We start from the raw sequence: 16,581 nt of genomic DNA, 5'->3' as shown, positions 1-16,581 counted from the left end.
CAAATACATATTCTTTAAAACAATTAAACAAAAAATATTCTTTGTTATGAATACACTAATCTAAGTTTATTCAACATGATGGCAACTGATTATCATGTAACAAAACTTCCTTATCTCAATCAAGCATCTAAAATTAGGGGCAATGTTTGGGTTGCAGTTATTTGCTGTGCAGGTGCACCTACGCTGGACGCAGAGGAAGCGACAGTCTTGATGAAAATTGTGGAATTAGCTCCAGCACCCACCATCCGCTGTAATCTGGAAATAAGAAGTAAGCCCAGAAATTGACAATACTTTCAGAAAATTAAAAGAAACTGAGGCAAATATGGAAAGGTAACAGCTTCTCAATATTCTTTCACAATCTAACAGAAAGCTGGACTGATTACCAGTTGATGGCGCACGTGGAACTTGTGCAAACAACATAGTCCTCAGCATTGAACCGCATTAATGTAACTCTTCCTTCATAAAGAAACCGATGTTGGCTGGTAACAGAATCCAAGATGGCGCCGGAGCGAGGCAACGTCTTGCAAGCTGTGTCCAGCATAACCTCTAACTCTATCTTTTACTCTCGTTCTATGCTTCGAAAACTTCATTCTAACTCTTTTAAACTCTCTAACAATGTTAAGTTGATCTTTTCTCTACACCTTGTCATAACTGTAACATTAACTCTGCAGTCTCTCCTTCCTTCCCTATGTACGGTATGCATTGTTTGTACAGTTTGCAAGAAACAATACTTTTCACTGTATACTAATACATGTGACAATAATAAATCAAATCAAACAATCAAAAACAGCTGCCCTTTGACCCATGTTAGCCCCTGCAATGAACAGGATGCATCTGGTGCCTATATCCTGACACATTCTCAATCATAAGCCCCACACTCTGTAGCCAATCCCACTGGCCAGCAGCTCTGTAGTCCCACAAGCACCAGCAGGAAGCACTGGCACCTGTTGAGACTACAGGCAGACCCACAATGCCAAAGAGTCCATATAAGTCCAGGGTTAGGAGTGTCAGCAAAAGCAGCAGCACGGTGGCGCAGTGGGTTTGCCTTGTTGCCTCACGGCGCAGAGGCCCCAGGTTCGATCCCGGCTCTGGGTCACTGTCCGTGTGGAGTTTGCACATTCTCCCCGTGTTTGCATGGGTTTCGCCCCCACAACCCAAAGATGTGCAGGCTAGGTGGATTGGGCACGCTTAATTGCCCCTTAATTGGAAAAAATGAATTGGGTACTCTAAATTTTTTTTAAAAAGGAGTGTCAGCAAATGAGGGAGGTTAGAGTACTATGTTCAAGAAGCCAGGAGAGTTAAAAAGGAGTAGACGATTACCTTTTGGGGAGGCACCTCCAATGGCCCCAGAGGGCCAGAAAAGGAGGTTACTTCCCATTGCCCAATAGCCCATGCAGCTAAAGCTGACAGGTGTCCGTCCGTATGGCCTAAGGCTGGGTGGGCCAGCCAACTTTACACCCATCCCTTGTAAATTTCACACAGGTCGGGGATAGGCAAATAGGTGGCAAGAAGGTCACCCACTGGATTTTATGTGCCACCCCGCCTTCAAGCCCAGCAGCAGAGGACTAAATCCCGCCCCCAGTATCAGTCAGCATTCCAGCAGAGAAAGCAGAAAACTGCAAGGCAAGGGGAAGAGATGTGCCGAGATGTCCATCTGATAAACTACGAGAATACATGCCACAATATCAGGAAATGGAGCAGAAACATAACAAACATGCAGTATGGGAATCAAGGTACACATTCTATTTAACCACTAACATTAGGGGCGCGATTCATCGATGTCCGTTTTGGGCACCTGTGGCAGGGTGTTTTGCTATGGCTGCAATGCCGAGAATGAGAACGCTATTCAACAGCACTTTAGCCGATTTTCTGGGCCTTGGGGAGTTTCTCCCTGTCAAGGCCACAGTTTGAAAATTTTCCAGCACTGGGGAGCTGAACTCGCCAGCAGGGCCAGCTCCTCACAGATCGGGGCGCCATTTTGAAAGGCTGCCTAGATCTCTTTCAGGAACCCCCTCCACCAACCTTTCTGCGGCCCCCTTAAACCCCCTTTCATGGACATTTTCAACCTGGCCGGGGCATCTTGGCACTGCCAGCCTGGCAGTGTCCTTGGCACCCTGACAGTGCCAGGTTGCCTGGGTGGCACTAATAGGATGCCTGGGTGCCAGGGGGAGTGCCAGGGTACTATCCTGTCCTGTCCCTACCACCCAGGGGTTCCAATAGCCTCGGAGCACCCCCAAGGTGCCTAATGGCTCATTTAAATATCATTATGTGGATCATGCCCAGTGAGGGTGTGACCCAGATCATGCCTGGTTTAGCGAGTCGGGTGAAGAGCGACCGGCCCGACACGAATACTGATTTGGGGCTCTCCCGACCGTCACCCATCGTGCCCGGCGCAGTTCAAAATGTTTTCAAATTGTAACCAAAGGCCATATTTAACTGGTGTTGGTGAAAATATATAACATGTAATTCAGAAGGTAAAGGATTTAGAGATAAAAATGGTGCTTATGAAATGTTTCACCTCATTCAAAGATGAATTACATTAATTACAACAACAAAAAAATTGTATGATTAGTACATCCTGTACAAAATAAATTAAATCTAGACATAAGTACAAGTCAAAATATCTCATTAGCCTAACAAATGTAGACTAGACAGATTAATAAAGCATCAGTGTCAGAGACAATTCTTACAAATTAAATGTATTCTCAATACCATGAACTACATGACTCCAGAACAAATTAATAATTTACACATCCTAAATCCAAAAAATAACGGTTATTTGAGTCAGTCTATGGCCCGAAACATGTTTCTAAGTTGCTTCATATGTTTACATTAATTCCCCTGGTTAGCCTGCAGCTTTCACAGGGTTTAATTGCACAAGTAATCTGGATGAGCTCATTTTGGCCAAGAGTTTTCATGGGTCGATTGCTCAACATACTCAACAAAATCAAATTAAATCTAAAGTTGAGAAATTCCATCCCCTTGGAGATGATATTTTAGCAGATTTATGGATGTAGGAGTGACATTTGGCCAAAATCAATCGACACAGTCAAAACCTGTTGAAAGCAAGCATAGATTTTGGTCCTTGGCCTAATGAACGGCTCAGCAATGACCAGTACAAAGTTGGTCAGCATTCTATGCTGAGCCTTCACATCTGTATTAAAGTAAAAAATGAAAGTAAAGCTACATTTTTTTAAGAAAAGAAGATTCTTTTCACTGTGCACCACTGCAAAAGAAAACTTGCATTTGCCTCTTCTCAGCACCAAAAGCTGTTTACAATGGATTCCACAAGACATGGCACGGCAGTGGGTGGACAATTCTTTCACTTTTTAATCAATGCCATTGTCAAAATATAAAGAGAGTATTGGAAGACGATGGGTTAAAAATTTTGTCAATACTCATACTATGCTTTAGCGAGGCAAATACTTCCTTCACCCATGAAAATTACAATATCTTTAAGTGAATCCTGAGCAATATGCAGGATGGAACTGCTCCCCTCTCCTCCTTGCTTACTAAGGCTGGATTTTATTTGTCTCTCATAGTTCCCGGGATACCTGCCATTTAAATGAATTGACTGAAATTCATCAGTCTTTCTGATGTGTTCTTGCGCATTTCACTTGGACAAGATACTTCATCCAAGGTGACCAATCGTCCCATATTATATGGGATTGTGCGGTAATGGAGGCGACAGGTCTGGATTGTATGTTGCCGGAACAGCGTTTATCATGTTTTTCAGCCGTTTAAATTCTGCACATGCACAGTATGCATCAGTGTGCTCAAGCTGCTCCCGTCCACCTAATCGGACTTGTCCACGAGGCCTGCCATGGCTTCAGCAGCTAGCCCCCCTCCTCCCTACCCCCCGCCCTCACAGGCTCACCAGTTACACCACCATCCCAGCTCGCCAGCAACCCTTGCCCACTTGTGTAGCCTCCCACACCAAAGTGTTGATTAATTTTGTTCCCTGAGAGTTGGTCACCCTGACTTCACTTCACATGTTGACGAACAAAATCTACCTTAAAAGTACGAGCCTAGTGCAATAAGCAAAATACTGTTAACTGCTGTCAATTTCCAGTTCAGCATTTCAAAATCACTAAATTATTAGAATACACTTAACTCTCTTTGAAGTTGTTGATGTTTGTGAACTTTGTGGTTACAGCACTGCAGAGCTACTCATCCATGCAGGGAGAGGAATGAAGCAAGGCTCACAGCTGTGTTTGCGGAAGCTGTCAATCGCAGCTCAGTAAGGAAATGAATGAACGGCTTGCAGCTAAATAATCTGAGGGGTTTAAACACAGATCAATGCTTTTCTCTTTCCAGGAATGGACACGTGGTGCTTCATCTGTCTGAGTCAGCAGGTGTATGCCCAAGTGAGAGTTACAACCGTCATTTTTATCACTGCCCCTGTCTGGACTTCTCTCTAATTTACAGACAGGGATCACTTTTCTGAGGGGGTGGGGAATCTGTGGGGCGGTTCCTAAAGTTAAGGGGTCTCTGGGGGTGTCCCCCTATTCTGGGGTCTCTCCCATTTTAGGGGGTCTCTGGGGGAGGAGGTGGTGAGGGGGGGGGGGTCTGGTACGGGAGGGCATGTTGTGCATTGTGGGGCGAGAGTGGTCCTTGAATGGATTTTGGGGGAAACTCCCTGAAGAGGATACCTCCCCATTGGCCCTCTGCGCGGTCCACCAGGTCAGGACCACACTGGTAAATACCAGTAGTGACCCTCACCCATGTGATTCCCGGCTCATAGGACCAGATAATCACACGGGCAGGAGACTGGTGCCCAGCCCGCTAAGTGGGTGCAAATGGGTAATTAGAATCCATTTCAACCCCGCTCTGCTGCCAGTAGGGTGCGGGTACATCGCAAATGAATCGGCGCTCGCCGGCGAACCCATTTTCCTCCGGACGCCCGATTGTCTGCCGCATCAGGGACCTCACTGCCGGAGTCGCGAGGCGGACAATCCAGGCCGTTGTAAACACTCTGCAGGTCAGACAGCATCTTTGGAGAGAAAGAGTTAACATTTCAGGTCAATCGATTTCATTTCTTCGGCAGTCCCTCGGGACCGAAGATGACTTTCTTCCACTCTGGGGTTGTGGGTCCCAAGGTGAATAAATAATCCAATGCTGGATGCACACATTCCGCCACAAATAGGACAGTAGTTGTTGAGAAGGCAAGCGGGTGCCTTGCTTGGATTGTGGTACGCTTCTGCCGCTGTTGGCATTTTACCTCCACTTAGTCCTGTCAGAGACATTCAAAATGATTGGTACCTTTGCGGGTGCTTCCTCTCCAGTTTAATCAGTCTTGGGCAAGATTCCCACATATTGGTGGGGATGTTGCATTTATTCAGGGAGGTTTGAGGATGTCCGTGAAACGTTTCCTCCCTCCTGAGAACTGGCTTGCCGTAACAGAGCTCTGAGATCAGAGCTTCTTTTGGGAGTCTTGTGTCAGGCATGTGGACGATAAGGCATGCCCAATGTAACAATTAGCCATATCCAGTGCCTCAATACTGGGAACGTTGGCCTGAGATAGAACGGATATGGAGTGCCTATCCTGCACTTGAATTTGAAAGATTTTGTGCATGCATCGCTGGTGATATTTCTCGGACTGGTTGGGATTGGAGGGGTGAAGGGAATTTCCGGTATTGGGCCGGGTTGGTAGGGGATGGTTGGTGGGGAGGGATGTGTGTGTGTGGGGGGGGGGGGCCTCAAGGTGCGTCCCTTGGGGAATTGTGGGTGTGCGGGGTGTCCCATGCAGGGCTCAGCCTGGATGTTTAAAATAGATACTCTGGAGTTAGAAGAGCTTTTCTTCCCTCTAACTCTTTCAGAGTAATTGTCAGGGTAACACTGGCAGAACCATCCCAAGTTAACAATTTAAATCGCTTTGTCGATGGTTCCCAGGAGAGCAAATTTGTCCAGGTGACGTTAGCCCTATTGTCAGGCAAACCTTTACATGGGACTTCCTGGAGGGATTCCCCAGTGCATCTTTGAAGTTACCCTCACATGTGACGCTAGGGAAACCAGGAAGTTATGAGCCAATTAATTGTGGAAAACTTCAAAATGCCTAATCAATAGATAAGATGCTGATTGTTGAGCATACGTTGAGCTTCACTGATACACTAAAGAAGACCAAGGACAGAGAGATGAGCATGAGAAAAAGTGAAGAATTAAAATACTAGAAGATCATAAAATACCTACAGTGCAGAAGGAGGCCACTTGGCCCATCGAGTCTGCATTGACCCTCCTCCGAAAGAGCACCCCACCTCGGCCCACTCCCCGCACAATCCCTGTAACCCCACCTAACCTTTGGACACTAAGGGGCAATTTAGCATGGCAAATCCACCTATCCGGCACATCTTTGGAATGTGGGAGGAAAGCAGAGTACCGGGAGGAAAGCAGAGTACCCGGAGGAAACCCATGCAGACATGGGGAGAACGTGCAAACTCCACATAGTCACCCAAGGTTGGAATTGAACTCCATCCCTGGTGCTGTGAGGCAGCAGTGCTAATTGCTGTGCCACCATGCCGTCCATGGGGTCAAGCTTGTTGACTGAATGCAGGCATTCCACATATCAGTCATCCAATCTGTGCTTGGTATCTCCAATGTGGAGCAGACCACATTGTTGATAACTGAATGCATATTATGAATTCACTATGTACTAAATTTTAAGAAATTAATATAAATCACTGTTTCACCCGGAAGGAGTGTCTGGAGTCTTGGATGGTGGGGAGACAGGAGGTTAAAGGTCTGGTATTTCATGTCTTGCATTTGAATGTAGGGAACTGTGGGAAGGGGACAGAATGGGAAGGGGTGATTGGGGAGTGGAGGTAAGGTCCTTTTGGAATGCTGAAATGGGAGGGGAAATGTGTTTGGTGGTGGCATCACGCTAAAGGTGGCGATAATGGTGGAGGATAATCCACTGAATAGGGAAGCTAGTGGTGTGGAGCATGAGGACATGGGCAAAACATATCATAGCTCTGGGAGGGAGAAGAGGGGATTGGACAGTGGTGGCTATGGTGGGGAAGGGGGAAATGGAATTCTCAGCTGAGGAACAAGGAAGACGGGACAAAAGCGCTGGTGTAGAAAGCTGCATCATCAGAACATATGTAACGGAGAAACTGGGAGACTGGAATGGAGTCCTTAAAGGAAGCAGGATGGGAGGAAGTATAATCATGGTAGCTTTGGGAGTCAGTGGGCTTATAATGAATCTTTGCAGAGTATCTTTATTTCTGGGGATAGGTTGAGCAGATGAGGGAGGGTGTCTGAAGTGGATCATGCGCAAGAGAAGGGTGGAAATTGGAAGCAAATCTGATTAAGTTTTCCAGTTCAGGGTGAGAGCAGGAAATGGCACAGATGATTACATCATCAATGTAATAATAATAATAATTGCTTGTCACAAGTAGACTTCAATGAAGTTACTGCAAAAAGCCCCTAGTCGCCACATTCCGGCACCTGTTTCGGGAGGTCCGTACGGGAATTGAACCCGTGCTGCGGGCCTTGTTCAGCCCACTGTGCTAAACTTCCCCTGGTACAGCCTGTACAGCCACTGTACAGGAAAGGGTTGGGTGTCAGTAAGAAAGAATAAGGGATATTCCACATATGCCATAAAAAGACAGACACAGATAGGCCAAATCATAGAATTTACAGTGCCGAAGGAGGCCATTCAGCCCATCGTGTCTACACCAGCCCTTGGAAAGAGCACCCTACTCAAGCCCACGCCTCCACCCTATCCCCGTAACCCCACCTAACCTTCTTGGACACTAAGGGCAATTTAGCATGGGCAATCCACCTAAACTGCACATCTTCAGACTGTGGGAGGAAACTGGAGAACCCGGAGGAAACCCACTCACACACAGGGAGAACGTGCAGACTCCGCACAGACAGTGGCCCAAGCCGGGAATCGAACCTGGGACTTTAGAGCTGTGAAGCAACTCTGCTAACCACTGTGCTGCCCTTAAATGCCCTCCTTCTGCACTCGAGGAATTCGATGATTAGTTGTATATGTCTTTGCCATAGTAAAGTTAAATGACCACTGTATAATGTATCATAGAATTTACAGTACGGAAGCTGGCCATTCTGCCCATCATGTCTGCACCGGCCCTCGGAAAGAGCACCCTTCCTAAACCCACACCTCCACCCTATCCCCGTAACCCAGTTACCTCTTCTAAACATTTTTTGGACACCAAGGGACAATTTATCATGGCCAATCCATCCAACCTGCTCAGCTTTGGATTGTGGAAGGAAACCGGAGCACCCGGAGGAAACCCCACGCAGACACGTTGAGAATGTTCAGACTCCACGCAGACAGTTGCCCAAGCCGGGAATCGAACCTGGGGCCCTGGAGCTGTGAAGTGACAGTACTAACCACTGTGCTATCATGCCGCCCATTCTGTAATTGCCAGGATGGTACTTCTGTCAACTTGCAAACAGATGGGAAAGAACAGTCCTGTAAAAGTGGAAAATCTATGGATGCATTAGAGTATATCCACAGGATAAAGTGTAATTCTGCATTCTACAATATTGAATGGCTGGCCCAGTTTGAATTCAGACCCAATGGTGCAAAATGTCTCCTTCATTTTATGTTCAGCCATCTGTTTAGCTGTTTCATTCATTTTATGTTCAGTTCAGCCATCTGTTTAGCTGTTTCAAAGCTTCAATCAATGGCTGAGCTCCTGGATGTGTTTAAAGGCTTCAATTGATCCTCTGCAGGAGGTTTTCATTACACAGTTGCTGTTATGTGGTGTGTCATTATGAATGCTTGGTTGACTTACAATTCACTAATGGAACCTGCTCATCAAGGGTTATTGACACAGCTATCCAGTAGAATGTGAACTTGTTCATTTTGACAGATTTTTTTAGAAAATAGTGTTCACTTATTTTGGTAGATCTGTGAACTTTTCAAAGACTTGCAAATGATTTTCAGCCGGCACAGACACAATAAGGCCAAATGGCCTCTCTTTGAGCTATAAACTGTCAATGATTCTTGTGTGTTCTGTTTATTGTAGATACTGGTGAACATGTTTTGGGGGGGGGGGGGGGGGTCCAGACTGAGTGAAAAGGTATGGTGGAGGCAGATTGAATTATGGCTTTCAAAAGGGTATTGGATAAGCAACTGAGGGGAATGTATCTGCAGGGCTATGCAGAAAAGACAAGGGAGTGGGACTAAATTGATTAGCTCTTTCAAAGAGCCAGCACAAGAACGATGCAAATGTTAATACCTGCAGCCACACTCATCCAGTCTTGGAGCTGTATCACCATTATTTCACTGTCACTGGTTCAAAATCCTGGAACTCCTTTCCTAATAGCACTGCCGGTGTTCCCATACTAAATGGACTGCGGCGGTTCACTACCACCATCTAAATGACAATTAGGAATGTGCAACAAATGGTGGACTAGCTAGCAATGTTTGCAACTCACTGGGTCCAAGTAATTGGAATTTTATCTAGAGAAGTGTGAGGTAAAGCAAAAAGTGCAGAGGATACCGGAAGTCTGCAGAGGGGTTTGGATAGGGCTAGTGAATGGGCGAGGGTCTGGCAGATGGAATACAATGTTGACAAATGTGAGGTTATCCATTTTGGTAGGAATAACAGCAAAAGGGATTATAATTTAAATGATAAAATATTTAAAACTGCCGCTGTGCAGAGAGACCTGGGTGTGCTAGTGCATGAGTCGCAAAAAGTTGGTTTACAGGTGCAACAGGTGATTAAGAAGGCAAATGGAATTTTGTCCTTCATTGGAATCTATGGAATTCCTTGCCCAGTGAAGCAGTTGAGGCGCCTTCATTAAATGTTTTAAAGATAAAGATAGATAATTTTTTGAAGAATAAAGGGATTAAGGGTTATGGTGTTCGGGCCGGAAAGTGGAGCTGAGTCCACAAAAGATCAGCTATGATCTCATTGAATGGCGGAGAAGGCTCGAGGGGCCAGATGGCCTACTCCTGCTCCTAGTTCTTATGTTCTTATGTTCGTCATTGGTAAGTCCAAGTAGGTAAAATAATACACAATAAATGGTAGGAGACAGTGAAGTGTGTAGAACATAGAACATACAGTGCAGAAGGAGGCCATTCGGCCTATCGAGTCTGCACCAACCCACTTAAGCCCTTACTTCCACCCTATCCCCGTAACCCAATAACCCCTCCTAAACTTTTTGGTCACTAAGGGCAATTTATCATGGCCAATCAACCTAACCTGCACGTCTTTGGACTGTGGGAGGAAACCGGAGCACCCGGAGGAAACCCACGAGGGACATGAGGAGAAGGTGCAGACTCCGCACAGACAGTGACCCAGCAGGAAATCGATCCTGGGATCCTGGCGCTGTGAAGCCACAGTGCTATCCACTTGTGCTACTGGGCTGCCCTGTAGGAATGGAGAGATCCTGAGCTGGATTCTCTGCAATCCAACGCCGAAATCGTGGCCGGCGCAGGGGCGGAGAATCCATCTCCCCGCACGGAATCGGGACCGATTCTGCAGGCCCTGAAAAGCAGCGTACTCGGAGAGTACACCGCGCCGCCTAGGACCTACCTGGGGCCACTGCTGGAGACCTGCTCCGCCATTCTCCGCCCCCGACCGGCCGAAGTTCCGATGGCGCGGATCTAATGTGGTCCAGCCGGTCGAGAAACTAGCATGGCGGCTGCGGACTCAGTCCGTGTCCGCTCTGGTCGGGTGCCGGCCGATCAGAGGCCGGGGGGGCCTTATTCTCCCCCCCCCCGGCCTCCCCGAACAGGCGCCGGAATGTGACGACTAGGGGCTTTTCACAGTAACTTCATTGAAGCCTACTCGTGACAATAAGCGATTTTCATTTCATTTTCATTTTTTCATACGCACCCGGGAAATGTTTGTGCGGGTGGACAGGTTTGGGCGCACTGCCCATCGGGGGGCCTTAGGGTCCAGCTCCGTGGTCCGAGTCCACCATGGAGCACGGCGCGGCTACTGGAGGCCACCGCTGTGCACATGCGCAGCCTCCAACCTAGAAGTGTGGGGGCCGTATCTGCAGCAAAAGCTGCTCGATATACGCCGGTCCCTGTTAGCCCCCTGCAGGGCGAGGAATTTGTGGCCCTGTCATGCCAGTTTTCCTGGCGTGAAACTCCACAGTTTTGACACTGGCGTGGGGACATAGTCCCAATGACGGAGAATCCAGCCCCACATGTCCACAAGATCTCTGAAAAAAACAGGATGGGTAGGTAAAGTGTTGAAGAATTTTTATATCGTACTCTCCTTTAATAACTGAGGAACAGAATATGCTAGAACTGCATAAAACAATAGGCCACAGTAGGGTGTCGCATACAGTTCTTGTCACCACATTACACAAAGGATGTGATCAGACTAGAGAGAATACAATGGAGTTTCAGGTGGATGTTGCCAGGAACAATGTTCCCTCCAAGATATGTGAGTACAAGGAATACCGAATACAAATGGTTACAGCAAAGCATATCAGATAATAGGATTTGGGAGTGTGTCAGTGGTGCGTCATTATATTCACACGCTGAAGGCATGTGAGATTGTGAGAAGTTACAAATTGTCTGGATTAACATTGTTTTCTGTGTAATGCCTGTTGGCAATCACCATTAGTCTTCTCTACACAAAAATTCAAACCTTTTCTTTGCCAAAAGTGGAGATGGTTTGGACTTAAGAGCTAACAGGTTTTATCTATTGTCTTGTATGAATAGTAATATGTTACAAAACAACACTTTAAAATTTCAGTTATCGATATAGCTAACAAAGAATTGTAAGAAGTGGTTGTTCTTGTCGACAGCTGAACCTTTTTACTTTTCCGTGAATCGGGAGCCGGCTGGCTGAACACCACACACGAGTTCAAGTTCTGTTCAAACGTTTAAGTTCAATCCCAAATTGGTGAATTCATGAAACTGGTTCAAAGATGTGAATCCAAAGGTGATGCTTCAGCCCCAGTTTGTTCAGGTGAGATGACCATTATGATTATATTGGGCGCGATTAAACCAAAATATTTCTATGTCCAGTTTGGGCACGTTTAGCGGGGTGTTTGTCAGCACCGGGAAGGACCCCACTGTGGTGTTGGGTGCTCTGAGGTACAGACAAACCAACACGGTTGCGATTGGTACAACGCAGTTTTATTCCAACTAGTTATTTACACATCTGACTTGGTACTCAGCACGTGGTGACAGTGTGAGTGTCTTGTTAATGAGGTCCTGGCCTTGTCCTGTCTCCAGATGGACCGACCAGGAGGTGTTGTGTTTCTTGTCTTATACTGTTTCTGCTCTTGTCTGTGATTGGCTGTCATGTTATGTGTGCTAATTGGTCTGTCTATCGTGATGTGTGTATTGTGATGTGTGTTTGAATATCATGACATCCCCCCTTTTTTTACAAGATTATGTGCCTACGTGGTTATAAATATAAATGTGTCCTGAGTGCCGCTAAAGGTGTGTGTGCGTGATATTTACAGCATGTACATGTGGCGTAACTATATACAAGGGGCGATGTCAGGTGTGACATGCTAACGAGGTTGTACCATAAAAAAAGAACGTTGAAATTTGGACCGATCAAACGAGGCCTGGAACGATAAAACAGTGACATGTTACAACACAGTAGTTGCTAAAATTTGACGTGTGAACAGTCTCACAAGCCCAGTCTAGTAGGTGGGCGACGAATTTGGGTTGACCGTCAGGGTGGCACTCCATTCATCGGCCGGATTGATGGTGTTGACCTGGTTCACATCAATGACCGCAACCAGGAAGGCGTCTTGGTCATCTGTGTCGTCTGTTTGGATGTCGTGATGTGGAGGCTGGATGGTCCGCACGTGTCTGTGAGGTTGTCGGAGATGTGTAGGATCCACAGGTTGAGCCGCTCGACAGTAGGCAGCGTAGTGGCCCATCTTGCCACAGCGTAGGCATTGTCGGGTTTTTGCAGGACATTGCCCTTTTAAATGTGCAGCTCCACAGTTGCCGCACATCATGACGTCATGCCGTTCGTTACGACACTGCGCAGTTCGGTCTTGCGTCGGGCGCGCCCGCACAGCACGTCCCTCAGTGTTGCTGTAGGTTTTGGCGCGCACAAACGCGGGAGGCCTCAAAAAGCGCGCGAAACGGTCGCCCTCCTCCGGGCCGCGGGCCGGGAGAAACTCGATTGCCTGGATGCGTTCGGCCTCGTGGGCGGCCTGGCTTGCCGATTCGACCGCTTGGGACCCCCTCCGTGTCGATTCGGTCGCCTGAAATTGGGCATAGCAGCTGGTCGCATTTTCATGCAGGACACAGGCTTCAACTGCAGATGCCAAGGTCAGGCCTTTAATTTTTAGAAGCTGCTGGCGTAGGCCACTGGAGGCAATGCCAAAAACAATCTGGTCCCGGATCATGGACTCGGAGCTGGTGCCGTAACCGCAGGACTGCGCGAGTATGCGGAAGTGCGTTAGGAAGGACTGAAAGAGCTCATCCTTACCTTGTAGGCGCTGCTGAAAGATATACCTCTCAAAGCTTTCATTGACCTCAACGTTGAAGTGCTGGTCGAGCTTGAGGAGGACCGTGTCATATTTAGATTTGTTCTCGCCTTCCGCGAACACCAAGGAGTTGTATACATCGATGGCGTGCTGACCTGCGGTAGCGAGGAGCATGGCAATCTTTGTTTCGTCCGAGGCGCCCTGTTTTTCGTTGGCTCGCATGAACAGTTCGAATCGCTGCTTGAAGAGCTTCCAATTGGTGCCCAGGTTCCCAGCGACTTGCAACGGCTGCGGTTTGTTGTGGGTGGCCATGGCTCAGGATGGCAGATTTGTCGGTAAGTATCGATTCACTCACTGGTACCATGTGGTGTTGGGTGCTCTGAGGTACAGACGAACCAACACGGTTGCGATTGGTACAACGCAGTTTTATTCCAACTAGTTATTTACACATCTGACTTGGTACTCAGCACGTGGTGACTGTGTGAGTGTCTTGTTAATGAGGTCCTGGCCTTGTCCTGTCTCCAGATGGACCGACCAGGAGGTGTTGTGTTTCTTGTCTTATACTGTGTCTGCTCTTGTCTGTGATTGGCTGTCGTGTTATGTGTGCTAATTGGTCTGTTGGTCTGTCTATCATGATGTGTGTGTGTTGTGATGTGTGTTTGAATATCATGACACCCACTATCCAACAGCACTTTGCCATTATTTTTGGCCTCGGCGAGGAACTCACTGCACTTACATCATTTCCTGCAGTGATAAGTTCAGCTCGCCAGGCTCAGCTCACCAGTGCAGGAAGACTACTCACGGATCAGGACGCCATTTTTAAAAACAGCCCCGATCTTTCAACCTCAGCAACTCTATCAAAGCCTTCGGACCCCCCACTTCACTCAACTTACCTCCTCCGGGGTCCTCAAGTCCCCCTCACCCCACATCTTATGGGCAATGCACACCCAGGTCTGGCCCTGGTCACGAGCAACCTGGCACCTGGGCACTGCCAGCCTGGCAATGCCAGTGTGACACTGCTAGGATGCCCAGATGGCAGTGTGAAAGTGCCAAGTTGGCAGTGTCAAGGTGCCCAGGTGGCCAGTGGTAGTGCCAGAGTACAACCCAGCCCAATGTCCGACCACCCGGGGGTCTCCAATGGCCTGGAAGACCCCCCCCCCACCATCCCTCCCTCCAGGTGCCGTTACGACTGGTCCACGTTTATGTGGACCAGTACTAAACAGCGCCCTGGCAAAGTCTTCCAGGCAAGACCAGTGAATCCCGAGCCCTGTGAGAATCTGGCGGGCTCATATTTAAATGAGCCGAACGGCTGATTTAAATGTGCATATCTGTATCGCACCCAGCTAGAGATCCAGATCACGACATCTCGTGAGGCTCGGTTTCGAGCATCAAGTCTCACGAGAGGTCTCTCGCAAGATTCATCTGTGTCGTCCCAACACCAAGTCAGGCACGACGAGGCTTTACAAACCAAGTGTTCTACATTTCATTAGCGCAGAACAAAATACTACCATGATCTTAGAACTACCAAAGCAAAAGAATGTTGCTTGGAAATCTGATGATTTTGCAGCTTTCCAAAGCATAATGTTTCAAACTTGTGGCAAAAAATGTGCATGTCTAAGCAGTTTTCAAATGGCAGAAAATACTGTTTACATTTTAGAGACATTTCAGCATAACAATCTGCATGGTTGAAGCAACATTTGACTTTGATAATGGACTCAAGTCAACTTACACTGTAAGCATTGACAATCAGCTGAATGATATTCTTTGAATCCTTGTCAAGAATTTCGACAGTTGTTCCAGGGATCAGAGCAGTATAGTTCTTCAAAAATAAAAACACAAATATTGGATTATTCACAAAGTATTTCAGCAAAAAACAAACTATGGATTGTAAAGAATATGAATCAAAATGCATACAATACCTTGTAAAGTATATAATGGGACTGAGTAACAGCAAATATCAAATTAATGTTGTTCTCTGTCAACTTTTCTCCAAGAAGTGCCAGTGATGGATAATCCTGGGGCCAAAATAAGAAGTGTAAATACATGTTCCATCTCTCGCCAGTACATTGCTCCACAGTCCCAAACAGCATTGGATATGGTTATTCACCAGCATCTGATACAACATTATAGGCTTATTCCGACCTATTCTTTATCCCAGGAGAAGCTTATTTTGCAAAAATACTGGATAACCTTCAGAAACTATTTGTATTTCCTGTTTAGGTTGACAGTGCATTATATCACAAGTGTGAGTTTTACATCACCTTTAATGAACTTCTGCTCCTTCACGGTAAATAAAGCAGCCACTTCCCAATTCCTTGACTGCAGGCTGATACTCAGTTCTGTTCATTTGTCCTGTGCCACTTTCTTTCTCTCTTCTTCCTTTGCACGTCGCTGTCTATCTTCAGTTTTACCATTCTCGCAACTATGCATTTCCTTGCTCTCTCTTTCAACTTCCTTACACAGAACTCTCCAAAAAATGAACAACTGGTCCTATAAATGATACTCAGCTTCTCACTACAATGAACTAACATGAACAAAATTCCAAAAATATCATATCATTAACCAACCAGCCCACCCTGTGTAATATGGACCTACCATAAGATAAAAAAAACTTTTTACAAGATCACTAGGTATAAAACTAATAAAAAGTAGCATGAACAAATCCACATTTTAGAAAGTGAATGATTTGTGATGAAGTCAATATAACTCATCTGATTGTGACATTCATGGCTTGTAGGTCCTCATGCCAATTGATCACTTGTTAAAAGGCAGAACAATTCTTCATGCATTCTATGTGCACTAAGGATATATTTCAAAAAATGCCTATACACAATAATTCTTAGATGTAGCTGGTAGTTTATCAGGAGCGGAAGGCATTTCAATACAAACGTAGACAGTACAAACAGACGTAAACATCAGATATTACTGAATCAGGGAATTATAAAATACATTGTGAGGTTTTGCAAATAGCTGCAACATATTGAACATAATTCATTCATAAGTGGAATGAATGCTGTGGAACTGTAAATAACTCCTTGGAAAGCTGACTTCACATGTTTTTATCATTAGTTTGGCATTTTGTTTTAAAAGGAAACATATTGGATTGAATTTTAATCAACGTTAACTCAAACACAACCACATGCATTATACCGGTTAGAATATTTACTTGATATCTTGCATACAATT

At 46.3% G+C, this 16,581-nt stretch overlaps 1 protein-coding gene across 1 annotated transcript in view; it reads right to left on the bottom strand.

The window, feature by feature from the left end:
- The window catches only part of itgb5 (integrin, beta 5), a 210,649-nt gene that overhangs the window by 151,555 nt on the left and 42,513 nt on the right, over positions 1–16,581 (bottom strand). The window contains exons 7-8 of the mRNA XM_072473441.1: positions 15,315–15,410; positions 15,125–15,214 (exon numbers count right to left, since the gene is read on the bottom strand). Of these exons, the coding sequence (XP_072329542.1) occupies positions 15,125–15,214; positions 15,315–15,410 (186 nt within the window). The remainder of the gene's footprint in view (positions 1–15,124; positions 15,215–15,314; positions 15,411–16,581) is intronic.

Source organism: Scyliorhinus torazame, chromosome 2 (genome assembly GCF_047496885.1).
Source record: "Scyliorhinus torazame isolate Kashiwa2021f chromosome 2, sScyTor2.1, whole genome shotgun sequence".
Classification (NCBI taxonomy): domain Eukaryota; kingdom Metazoa; phylum Chordata; class Chondrichthyes; order Carcharhiniformes; family Scyliorhinidae; genus Scyliorhinus; species Scyliorhinus torazame.
This window is presented reverse-complemented; position numbering and strand designations above follow the sequence as displayed.